The 13,404-nt window shown below is 36.7% G+C and overlaps 1 protein-coding gene across 3 annotated transcripts in view; it reads left to right on the top strand.

The window, feature by feature from the left end:
* Positions 1-13,404, top strand: part of kiaa0825 (KIAA0825 ortholog) — a 113,074-nt gene that overhangs the window by 34,521 nt on the left and 65,149 nt on the right. The window contains exons 10-14 of one of the 3 annotated variants that reach the window (XM_043240810.1): positions 904-1,054; positions 4,221-4,411; positions 6,356-6,538; positions 6,662-6,787; positions 10,095-10,234. In XM_043240810.1, coding sequence (XP_043096745.1) covers positions 904-1,054; positions 4,221-4,411; positions 6,356-6,538; positions 6,662-6,787; positions 10,095-10,234 — 791 coding nt within the window. Of the gene's footprint in view, positions 1-873; positions 1,055-4,220; positions 4,412-6,355; positions 6,539-6,661; positions 6,788-10,094; positions 10,235-13,404 lie in introns of all 3 variants that reach the window. The other 2 variants (XM_043240811.1, XM_043240809.1) reach the window with 2 other exon arrangements.

Here is a 13,404-nt window from a genome sequence, read left to right as displayed (position 1 = left end):
ATATATATATATATATATATATAAAATATTATGCACTTATTCACAATATAAAATATAAAATATTAAAACTTAAATAGTTATTACAGAAAAAATTTGCCACAATATTAGGATATTAATTTAAGTTTTCCTTTTAATTTTATTTTACACAATTTCTTATTTGCATGCATTTGCATTTTCAAGATCATAAACACCTGATACTGGTTTTAATGTGTGACTCAAAGACATTCATCAGTGATTCAAAAGCTGTACCCTATTTCCACCTTTTTTCTGTAGTGGATGTGATGCAAGGAATGACAATGAAGCCTAACTCTCTATGGTGTGGTACCCCTGATTTAATAAATAACTCCAAATCTCTCCATGGATGATAAAAATACGAAACAATATAAAACAGTATATAAAAAAAAATCTCCGCTTGACCTGTACATTTGTACATAAAACGAAAAGTGTTTGGAGAGGGTGAGCATTGCTAAAGTTCACCGATTTATAGTACACTTTGTCAAGCCCAGGTTTCCTTGGCCAGGCAGCCTGTCAGATGGATGCCAGATTTACTAAAATGCTGTAATTGGATTGTAAAGAACCAGAGTGAGATGTATGTGAGCTGGGGTGCTCTGACAGAACTATTCGCCTGTGTATTTGCAAGGTTAAAGCCAAGAATGAGCGACAGAAAGAGAGAGAGAGAGAGACACACACACAGAAAAAAAGGTATCAGACTGTATGTGTGGCCTTGTACTTGAAAAGAGGGAGTGAGAAAATATTAGGGGGGGAAGAAAAAGGTGTTGAATGATTGACAGGTAATAATAGAAGCCATTTGCTGATATTAATCACTTAGTGGCTCTTTGACCTGTAAACTACACCCCTTTTGCCTTAAACCAGGCCTTGTGTCTTTGATGTCTCCAACCTCAGGCCTCTAACTCTGCTGCCCATTCAGAGAAGCCAGGATGTGATGGCAGCCCTGCACGATCACCTGACCAGCTACTGCGTCCATGTGTGTGCCTCTAGTATACTACAGGATGCCGAGAGCCACTACTGGAGTGACCCCAACCCGTTTTACGAGGTACAGATGGCTGTAGCTTTTCTGGCAATATTTCAATAATAGCTCATGTTACTTGGAACCCTGTTGAAGGCATTTCTTTAGGGTTGGGTTAGGTTATTGGAAGACAAAACATCCTTTACCTCTATACTGTGCTCAAGGACAAAGCTGTGGTTAAATCACACAGCATATTCACATTCAAATCATAAGTGTATCTGTATTGAAATGCCGTGACATTGGTTAATAAATGATACATTGTGTTATTGTATTCTTAAGTAGGCTCCCTCTTAAATTCTTGGATTTGCATGCTGCTGCTGCACGTTGTCCTTGACTATTTAGTTGACTTCTCTCAGGCTGTCATAAAAGGAGTCAGGTGTGTACATACAGCCTCAGCGCTGCCATACTAAAGAGAATTTTTATAAAGCATTCAAAACATCTCACATATTTAAAATGCTCGAGTATGCTGGATACATTTGTAACCAATCACAAATGTCCCAGTCTTAGCCAGCCTGACAAATTGAATAAAATCAGTATGTGTTCATCTAAAATAATCTTGTCATTCTTTCCTTCCTTTTCATTTATTTGTCTTTAAATACACAATTATTGCTAGACAAGCCAATATATTGAATATATTGTATATATATTATTGTATTATATTGTATTATATTATTGTATATATATATTATTATTATATATATTGTATAAAAATATATATATTTTTTTATATATATATTTTTTTTTTATTTTTAAGCAATGTATAGTTTAGCATTGTTAATGTTGTTATGCTTTTTCAATAGTTTAGTTTTGTTTTTGTGATCAGTGAAAGACAAAGGATTATTTGGCAAAGCGGTTTTAAAACTAAAACTGTTTTTTGTATTGAATTAGTATCTTAATTTGTCTTCTTTTGTTTAAACTGTCTATTTTAATCAACATTTTTAATCGCAGGTTTAATTTGACGGCTTGCTTGTTTGCATCACAATCCAATCTAATTGGATTTCAATTAAATTAACTACATTTTATTAATAAAATGTTTTAGATATAAAAATAAAACATAAGCAAATAGTGGGTAAATTCTGCAATTTGTGCACGTGTTAAAATTGGAAATATGTACAAAATTTTTCAGTTTTGACTTTATTTGCTGCATTTGTTGATAAATTAAAGTAAAAAATATCGTTTATTAAAATTAAAAACTTTTTCATACCAAATAAGAAACATTTATATTTACAATAAATAGCATAAGGATATCAATCTGGAAAAGTAATTTTAGGTGGATTGCTAGTTCTAAAGGTTTTCTAACTATATCATTCTCATAATGACCCTTCCTCTAGCGTTTTTCAACGGGGCTTGAGTCGCCCCAAGGCAGAGTTAGACTCAGCCATCTGTTTGTTGAAGAGTGTAGCCCTAACCTTACCTCCATTAAGATATCTGCGCGCACATAAGCTCTCTCACGGATACATCCGCCGGTTGCGGGGCTGAGGGGCAGACTGGCCTGCTGTGTGCAGGTGTGCGGCTGTTGACCTGTATCCCCTCTTCCCCCACCTCTCTTTTGCCTTCTTCCATTCACCCCTCCAGTTCACTTCCTCCTGAGCAAATGCCAAAGGGCCAAGCGCTTCCAGAGGCCCAGTCGCTAGCATTAAATCCCTGGGTCCGGACGTGTGGTCATGGCCCTGTGTGTCTCTTTCTATGGCTGACTTAGCCCTGGCTCACTGGTGGACCACGTCCCAGCTCTCATTAGGAGATGTAGTACATGGTTGTTAATAATCTCTCTTTGGTCACACTGTGAACTTCTAATGCTGCTTCCTCTTAGCCTGAAAGTAATTAGCCTCTTAGGAAACAAGGGTCTCTTGTCCTTTTTATCATTTTCGCCTTTTCGGAATTGTTTCTAATTTTTGCTTCTCGGTTTGAGCTGTTTAGCATGTACAGGATCACAATATATTAAAGCATTTCAGCAACGGGAGTCTGACTCTTTAGATCAGCTGTTCCTTTCTTGTTATGCACAAAATGTTTATATAGTGTCATACTTTAAAATACAGTAAAAGTGCATACATAACTTTATAATACGATTAAGTGGTTAATAGGCAGTTTTTAATGTAAACGTTGTTATTTACATAATGAATTTTAATTTATATAACAAAAAATAAACAAAGTGCATACTTCCAGAAATATATATATATATATATATATATATATATATATATATATATATATATATATATATATATATGTGTGTGTGTGTGTGTCTGTATATATGTATTTTTAAAAGCCAAATATTTAACATGTAGTTTTTATAATAATATTTTTCTTTATTTGTGTTTATACTTAAAACATAGCTGCCTTTATATTTTGTAAGAGGGTCTCCTGCAGGAGGATTAAACCTGTTTTAAGATGAAACAACCCAGCTAACAACACAAAACATCACATAATTCATCAAATCTGTTGTTTATACTTGCCCGTATTTATGCTGTTTATCCCCGGCCAAAAATGATATCACTTTTCTGGAGGATAATGTCAATGGCTTTTGTTATTTAAAGGGATATTGCAAAAGACTAACAGGATGGAAAGTGAAATTAAGGACACAGGAAAAACCTATAAAACCTAATTTAGGAAATACCTATAAAACTGATATTTCAAAGAAGTTTTGTTTGATCCATGGTTAAGAAAAAATGCAGAAACATCTGGAAACTTGCTTAATGAATTGAGATTTTTTCATGTTTAAAGATTTTGCCGGTTAAAAAAAAGCATCATCTGCCCTAAATTTTAATAAAACACTTCACCTAATTGTGATATTGTGCAGTACAAATAACCCACACAAATGTGCACAATAATACACAGAGTTATGTGTTAAAATGATGATATTTAATCCAATAAATAATGTCACACGTGATGAGACTTGAAATGTACTGCGTAGCAGGAATGACCTGGTCAGTGCGTGTATGTCTGGTTAATGTTCAGTGCACCAATGATTGAATATCCAGATTGCAACTTCAAAGTATCCATGTGCTCCCTCTCTCTGTGGTAATGAGGGGTCCAGGTGCAGCGTGCAGGTGGCATGACCATGAAGGTCTAGAGGAAGACTGTCTGGAAGACCTTCTGTCTTTTTATTTCTCTTCTATTCTGTATATATTTGCCATGATATCATCATCATCATATCCTTACTAGTCGTTCTTTGTCTCTTTTTTTTTTTTTTTAGGGTGAAAGGTGTTCTTTCTCCATCCAGATGTGGCACTATTTTCTCGCAGGCCTGCGCAGTGACCTTTGGGGTGCAGTTGCCCCCTTGCAGGCCCGGCAGACCCTGGCCCAGGTGCTGTATGAGACCCTGGAGGTCTTAGTTCAGAGGTACTCAAGAGCGCGACCTTCCTACAAAAGACTCTCCCAAATCAGGTAGATAGTTTGAAAATCTGCCACATTTTTGCATTAGTGCTTTTGCTACAGTACTTTTTAAATTGTGTGGACTAGGAATGGCAAAAGTCTTTCCACCATTATATTACTACCATACCATTTCTTATCATTTTGTCTGTTCTGCAATTTTATTTACTTTATTATGTGTTTGTTTTGTTCCTCTATACAACCTTATGTATATATATGTATATGTGTGTGTGTGTGTGTGTGTGTGTTAGTGCTGCCAAACGATTAATTGTGATAAATCACAATTTACATATGTATGTGTGCTGTGTATATTTATTATATACATACAAACAGATATGTCTATTTTTCAGTGAAATATGCCACGTTTATATATTAAATATGTTTATTTATAATATAAATTATATGAATATATGAACTAACTTTTATTTTGGATGCGATTAATTGTGTTTAATCATTTGACTGCACTAATATGTGTGTGTGTGTGTGTGTGTGTGTGTGTGTGTGTGTGTGTGTGTGTGTGTGTGTGTGTGTGTGTGTGCCTGTGTGTAATATGTATTAATACTAATAATAATTATACATAGACTTTCCAAATCTTGTATTTTAGATTATCTATCGTGAAAAACATTCATTCCCACTATTTTTGACAAATGGGGCTGGTTCTACATAACGATTGGCTCACAATTTCCATCCCTAACGAAGTAAAAAAGAGCTTTTGAACATGCTGGATTTTGGCTGGTTGAGTATGGTTGTAGCCAACAACTTGAACTGTTTTATGTAGCGTTCATGTGCATTGGATTGTTGCGTTGTGGAGATGCGTCATGCAGGAAATGGCCATGCATGGTTAAAGTCACCGTCTGCATCTTGTGGTCAGCGGTCACACTCAAGCACATTCTAACAGAGAGCAGTCATCCATGCTGTCTGATTGAATGATCTTACCGTATTTCTGCTGCACTGAGAAGCACAAGCCCACCTACTATCAGGAACCTCAGGCTTAGCAGACAGTGTTGAATGCTTTAGTGATTATGCCGGTGTTCGGCCCGGGGGTCAAAGCAGATCTCCAGATTTGTAAAACAGTCATTCTTTGTTAGCACATGGCCCTGCCTCAGCGCCTGGCGGAGGGCCCGATTCTTTCATGCTAGACCGGGTCCAACCGCCCAGGCCTTGTGCGTAGCATTAACACATACTTAAAGTGGTTAAAGATGCCACAAGAGCACGCTTCCCCTCCACTCCAGGACTGATGAGAAAGAGCAGATCGCTCAGGGCCGCAGGGAAGGAATGAATAGTGGGACCGGTTTTTGTTTCAGCAGATGAGCTTTGCTGCAAGGACACCCGGTTATGAGCTCTTCGGTGCTGGCTGAGCTCAGGGTCTGCCAAGCAGATGGGCTCTGCCTCCGCTCCCTTCTCTTTTTCTGATATCTGGTGAAAGGGGAACTTTCTCTGTGCTATAAAGCAGAACTTGGTGGTAGGTGATGAAAAGCTGAGTTTGATAGGGAAACCAAAGTGGGTAGCATGACCTCTCTGGATGCTGAGAGACAGAACAGAAGTACACACATTCGGTGGTTTGAACTGAGTCGGAGTTAATGATAAGGGTGTAATTGAAAGTAGATGCATGATATAGTAGTGGTTAATATTGGATATGCAATCAGTTCATAAGTTTTTTTTTATTTTGTACTTCAGCGAGTCTGCCTAAATTCAAATGTAACAGTAACTATTGTACACTGAATGTGGTTTATTTTGGAGGGTGCTGAATTAATATATTAAAATATTATTTTTGAATCACTAAATTTATGATCACAAAATACTGTAATGCTGTAAGGTTAGGGCTTAGTATATACTTCAGCATTATTTAGGCGATCATCACAGAAACACATTTGACTTCTTCCTAGAAAATATCTGTTAGGGCACAGTTACAGTGCAGTGAGTTATTCCTAATATGCGGTGTCTCATTGCCTCCTCCAGGACTGATATTACAGCCATTTTGCTGTGTGTGGAGCATCTTATGTGGAGTTTGTGTGACTCTGTGGAGGAGTTGCTAAGGCCTGATGCAGCTTGTGGATCTTGGATGTGGTCCATACACAGCCTGTGTAATCAGCTGCTGACCGTACTGATCGTCCTTACATCACCTCTAGCAGAGCTGCACGGGTAACATGAGTCAGAAAAAACTTGTTAGATTATTGTGACTTAAAGAAGCAAGATCAGCACATTGATCAAAATGCATTCCCGCTCTCTCTCTCTCTCTATATATATTACTTTTTTGTTCTCTAGGGTTTTTCAAGTAGGCTGTGGTGAAGGAGGCAGCAGAACTGCAAAGTTTCCAGAGGAAATGAACAGTCATGAAACAAAGTGGCTGATTGTTATCAACCCAAAACTGTTCACAGAGGAGCTGCTGAGGTACTGATGGAACTAAGATTGCACATACGCTATTTGAACTGTACAATTGAGCTGGAGTATGCATTCTTTGTTTTTTTGTTTTTTTAATTTTACTGACAATACTTCATATGAACATACAATGTGGGTCTTCAGTAATTCCTAAGTGTACTTAGGAATAGTGATGATTTAACTAAAATATATCTAAATTAGTGCTTAATCGCGATCAATCACATTCAAAATAAACATTTATGTTTACATAATATGTGGGTATATATTTATTATGGAGTATAATAAGATAATCTAGGGCTGTTACCAGTCATATGAAATCAATATCTTTAAAATCGGTCTTTCCACTGCAGAAAAGCAGAAGAACCAGAAGTGACTGGAGCAGCATTCAGATGCATTAATGATGGTTCAATGTAGCTGAAATATAGCACGAATGCATTTACACTATATGCAAAAATAATACCAGCATAATGTTGTGCGCTTGGTGTTTTATATATATACTGTGAAACTAAACCACCAGTAGGTGGCAGCATCTTTAATGACTCATCTTAATTAATGAGTCGTTGAAGCCTTCAAACGATTTGTTCAGATGGCAGATTCATTCAAGAATGAAGCAAGTGCCTTATGAATGGATCACTGAATCATTGATTCAAAATTCAAAAACGCGAATCATTCATTAATTAAAACACTGCGTGCTGCATATGTGCGACTGTTCTGCTTAGTTAACTATCATTAACTATCATTATCGGACGAGTAAGTAAAATTCTCTTCTTTAACTTGTCTCTTCAAAAAATCTACTTGTCTCAGACTAGCCTTAATGTCGAGTTCTGTATAAAATTCAACTCGCCGGAGTGGCTAGTGGGAGGGACTATGTTACCCGCCACAGCAGATTTTTTCAGAAATATATACATGCATGTGTGTGTATTTATATAAACATAATAAATATACACATGACTTTTTTTGAGATTAATCGTTTGATATATAGCTTTTTAATAAATACTTTAAGATCATAGGTACCATAGTCATTTCTAAGTAATTATTCTATTACATTCATAAATTAATAAAGGGCCTTAGATAGTTTTAGTAGTCTAAATAATATGCTATTAATAAAGCTCAAAATAAATAAATTATAGAAGAAATCTATTTTTTTAAATGCTGTTTTTAAAAAACATGACATTTAATTGAAATTGACACTTTAGTTACTTTGTGTATTTTTGTGAGTTTTTGTTTTGTTTGACAGTAGACAAATAAAAAAAATAGTAATAATGTTAAGAATACAAAAAATAATCCTTCTCTGTAAAATGTCACGTTCAAAAAGCATTCCAATCTGATTACACAAAAATTATAATAATAATTATAATAATAAAATTAAAAAAACATCACCAGTGTGCTCCATACCTTTACTACAGAGCCCATTTATTCAAGTTTTATTGCAAGAAAAACACATAACTCGCACAATACAGTTAGCTGTTGCAGCTCACCCAAATGAGTCTAGCACGGCCTTTCAGTTTTCGTTCAAGTGTTAGATGCACACAAACACAGTTAATACATTACTGCAGCCACCAGACCCCCAGACTCACGGCCCTAATGCAGGCCAGATGCAGATGCCATAGTTAGTCATGCTGTTTATGCTGACATGCGCTGCAGGTCTTCAGTCCGGGTGTGAAAGGCTGAAACGGAGCCTTTAGGAGGACTGTAAAGCCAGGCAGAATGTCAGGCACGTCTCACATCACCCTCCTCGAGCCCCCCAGCACAGCTCCAGACTCCCACTCCGGTGTGATATCATCGCGTGTCCCGCTTACACAAATCAGCGGTCGTCAGCCCCACCGGCACCGCTTCCATGAAGTCGCAGGGATTTAAATTAGTGCGTTTTTATTGCCTGCTCCATTTTTATTTATTTATTTAGCCTCGCTGTGTTCAAGACTCCCCGAGGGTCTCGCGGTGAGGGCCCCACCAGAGCTAAGAGGCCAGACACCAAAATCAAACTCTTCTCCTCACTCAAACACTCCAACCAACTGACAGTTTGGATTATTAAATAAAAAAGTAATAAAAGAGACAAGAAATATCAATAAATCAGGGAGCAATAGGGACAAGGAGGAGACTTTTTTTTAGTTACATGAGTGTAAGATCAAGATACGGTGAAACCTGACCTCATGGTGTAGCTTACAGATTTATCAGCACTGTTAAAGTGGAATATCGGCTGGATTACTGGCCCTTTGACATGACAAAGCTGTTGCTAACTAAAGCCTAATGTTCTCCTGTTGCAGAACTCACCCTGCCTCATTTTTTCTTCATGAATTTCAAAGTTGCTCTTCACCCAAGCTCAGAAATAAATGATGATATTTAGTGCTATTTGATTTGGGTTTTTTGCATGACATTCTTATTTTTCTTACCCTTTTAGAAGAATGTGCATGAATGCTAACTAAGACTCATAACCATTGCTAACTGTATGAACTATTGACTTTTTTGATATATTTATTTCATAATACATGTATTATGTTGGCTGATTAACTTGTGAACACTTGTGACCGCACTTTAATATATATTACAGTATATATAATATAAAATTTAAAATTCTTTACTCCACTCAGTCTCTCTGAGTTTTAACAAAAATAATTTATTATTATTATTATTATTATTATTATTATTATTATTATTGATAGTAATACTAATTTATTTATTTATTTATTTATTTATATGAAATAGCAAAAATAATGTGGTTTGGTTAAGGTATGTCGTAATTGATCGAAGTCAATCATATAATCATATAATTATGCATATGTTTTAAACTTTACTATTTGGATTTGTGTGCTTTTTTCAGTGGCCATCCGAACAACTGGCACGTTGTTAAACAACACACATTCAATCCATGGAACAGTGTACTTTTATCCCGTCTTGTTTTTATTCTTGTCAAAGATTAAACATGTCATTACAGTAAGGTCTAGGGTTTTCTGTGTGCGAGTGCTGGTTGAGCACAATAAAGATCACATGACATTGGATTCTTTGTGATAGAACTGTTGTTCTAATGTGTTCTTTTAAATGGAGAGGAGATGTCCTTGGATTCCTAACATTTTTTACCTCACCTACTCTTTCCACAGTTCCAACTGTAACTGTAACGTGGCTTTAAACTCTATCCAAAAATCAGCATATCAGAATTCTTTCGGAAAAATCATGTGATGAATAAAGTACATTTTAAAATGTTTTAAAAAATAGACTTTATGTCATTTATTTATCAAATAAAGGCAGCCTTGGTGAACACAATATGGTTCTTTGGGGGGTAAAAGTCACCTGACATCACCTTTATTTATTTCTGCTTTTTAAGGGATTTTCCAGCTTGTGATGGATCTTCTTTATGTCTGTTTGAGCTACTGGTGTCTGAACCCTGTTATAATCCAGCTGTACTTCTGCGGACCATCCTTCACAAGGACTGCTTCCTGCTACAGATCATCATCTCATACTCATGTAAGTCTCTTAAATCCCTGACACACTTCTTGGACTGTACACGTTCCCTTACCAAAGATTCCAGATGAAGTCATTTTTTTTTTTGCTATTGCTCTAATGAAGCATGCCGACAGCGGGCGAAATATCAAAACGTATAGTTTACGCGGCTTGCCAAAATGTTGCTTCATCTCCACATGTGTTTGAGTCTAAAGTCGGTTACAGAACAGCAGAGAGGCCTGCAATGAGAAAATACGAGGAAACGCTCTTTGAAGCACGTCAGCGCTTTCATTGGTTTCCACAAATGAATTTAGCACGATTTATTGGTGGAAAGACTGATTAGCTGTAAGGATGGCCCAGTGACCTTGCTGCTCTTAATAGCCTGCACCTGTTTTTAATGGGTCTTCTTTTCGCACGTCTCCTCTTATGTTCAATAGGCTGTTGCATGCACTTGTGAACTGATCACAAGACGACAACATCTCTCGAGTCGTCCAACACCTGCGCAGAGGAACCATGCTGAGTCCTTTCACTTTCGCAAAATACACCATAGAAATCGCTAATTGCTAGTCTTAAATTTGAAATTGCACTCTGTTGAATTTGCTAACAAGTAAATGCTAGCTGAGGTCTTGAGAGGCTCGTCCCAATCAGACACATTTGATTTTGCGAAGTAAGACAGATCCACCTGGGTTTTACGCCATCGCTTTTTCGTCTTCCGTCCTCAGGCGCATCAGAGATCCATCCGGACTGTTGTGAGGATGTCGTTTTACTCACTCATCATCGCACTCATCACCCTCCTCATCATTTCTGAATCAATAGAGCTCAGTAATAAACACTCATGTGAGAGCAAAGTGAATGACCTTTAAAGATTTTCCTCTTTCTTCCTTCCACTCTGAAAAGTCTAACCTTTAAAGGCTGTTTTGTGCTTGCACATTAATTCACATTATGGCGGAGCTCATTAATAACCAAGCTCGGCTGAGAGCACGTCTTCCTGCGCGCTCTGGTGTGGGAATCACGTCGCCGTAAATCAACACTGCCTGGCCGCAGCCTGGCTAATTAAGAAGAAACGCGGTGGCTTGGTTGTCTACCGTTTAGAGAAAGCTCTTTTAAAGTTCCTCGCTCGAGCGCTGTCTCTCAGCACAGTTTGGGAGCGTTTAGCGCTAAGCTGTGCTCTAAATAGGAGCTTGTTCGCGGAATTCTTTGAGGAACTGATAGCGATGTCTTGTTCCAATTAAGGGCCTCCGGTGGAAACTCATCTGTGAGGCCCGGTAGAAAATCAACAGGTGTGTTTGTTGGCAACACGTCAAGGTTGCAAAGGTTTGTTAGCGGAGGATAGAATTGGTTTGTGGAATCCCTTCCCTTGAGGAACACCAGCAGTTCATTTATCACGGTTCATCCGGTGGCTCGTAAATGGATGATTGCGATGAGGCAGGTCATTAACCTGTCCGGCCCTTTACTGCCCCTAGTGGCTATTTAAGTAAGTCCACCGTTTTGTTGCAAAAGATCGTAATTGGTTTTATGCCTTTTTGTCTTCTAATGTGTTGAAAACAGGGAATTCAATAATGAATTTCTGACATGATAAACCTTACTGGAACCTGCATTCCTAAGAAATTAAACTGTTTTAAATAGCATTTAAGTATTGTCAAGGCTATTTAAAAGGTAATATTGTAATTATTTTGAATAGAATGATTAATAGGCAAAAAAGCTTTTGGGATCTCATTATGTTTGTTATGATAATTAATGAAATATTTGTTCTTTTTGAGTTATTCTTTTTTATAAATTTAATTAATTTGTACTTGTTAAAAATGAACTGTCCCTTATAGATTTATATAAATTGTAATCAAAAAATATTTATTATATGTAATTTGTTTTTCTGTATATTGAAAGTGATTTTTGTATGTTAATCTTTCTCTCTCTCTCTCTCTCTCTCTCTATAATATATATATATATATATATATATATATATATATATATATATATATAATTACACTTTAATGCATGTGTAAATTAGCGCATTGCATTATGCATATTTTTTCACTGTTCCTTAAAGCCATTTTTAATTTGAACCTCATTAAAGTGTTTGAAACAAAAAATAAAAACAATTAAAAAGCTGACAAAAAAAGTAAACTGTATGGTTTTTACACAGCCCCTATGAAAATGCTGGAGAGTGGAATAGACTCTTACACTATTTCTAAAAATATTCTGTAAATAATTCAAACGTACATTAATTGAAAACAAAACAAAGCACAAAACACTCTTTAAATCGTTCCTTTCCTCTTAATCCTCCATCCACCTTAGATTTTTTTCACAATCTAATTAAAATCTTCATGTTTTGATAATTAAATTTTCAGTGAAACACAGAACAAGACACCAAACAATCTCACAAAGAAAACGAAATGGCATTTATACCAGTGTTCTCACGCACACATACTAAAAGAAAGCAGAGTAGATTGCCATCAGTCCTTCAGCAGCAGCAGAATTCAGCATCCCTGTTAAGCAAAGCAGTGTTAGCTAACCGCACGCTCTACTACGACAGGTAATTTAGGCCTGTCATTTCAAAACAGTCCAACATTTGTCAAAAAAGTGCAAACAGCAGGCTGCTTTGTATCAAAGACGCTCATTGAATGCTGCGTTGCATTCAATCGCCTATTCAAACGCCTGTCATCTCTAGGAAGCAAGACTGACAGGGGCTGAACCAAAGGCACAACCGTCCTGCATTCTCTACAACCCCACAGGCCTGACAACATTTGGACAAGGGCATTCAGCCACATCTTGTTGTTGTAGTCTCATCTTTCATGTGTTTGTCCAAACAGTCAATGGTTTTTGGTTCATAATGGACCTTTCACAATATATCGATTTAGAAAACATAAATTTCCTGTGCTTGGCTCAGACGTCGTGCAATATTTAACAAGCTCAAACTTTTATTTTGTTTTTGTTTAGGTAATGTGCTTTATATCCATAGGTTTCATGTGACATCACAGTGTTTTATCGCTGCCATTTTTGTACCTCTCAGTCTGTATTCATAGCAGCCACAATTACCAGAGAAAGATCAACAAGACAGTCGCATAAAGTTCACAAAATATTGTTGTGCTGTAACAACAGTCATCAGAAAAACCCTGAACTACAATTTTATTTAATCCCAAAGACGTTGGAATAAATCGGCAGAATAAATTGTTAGCTATCGTCATTGTCTGTAG

Source organism: Puntigrus tetrazona, chromosome 5 (genome assembly GCF_018831695.1).
Source record: "Puntigrus tetrazona isolate hp1 chromosome 5, ASM1883169v1, whole genome shotgun sequence".
Taxonomy (NCBI): domain Eukaryota; kingdom Metazoa; phylum Chordata; class Actinopteri; order Cypriniformes; family Cyprinidae; genus Puntigrus; species Puntigrus tetrazona.
This window is presented reverse-complemented; position numbering and strand designations above follow the sequence as displayed.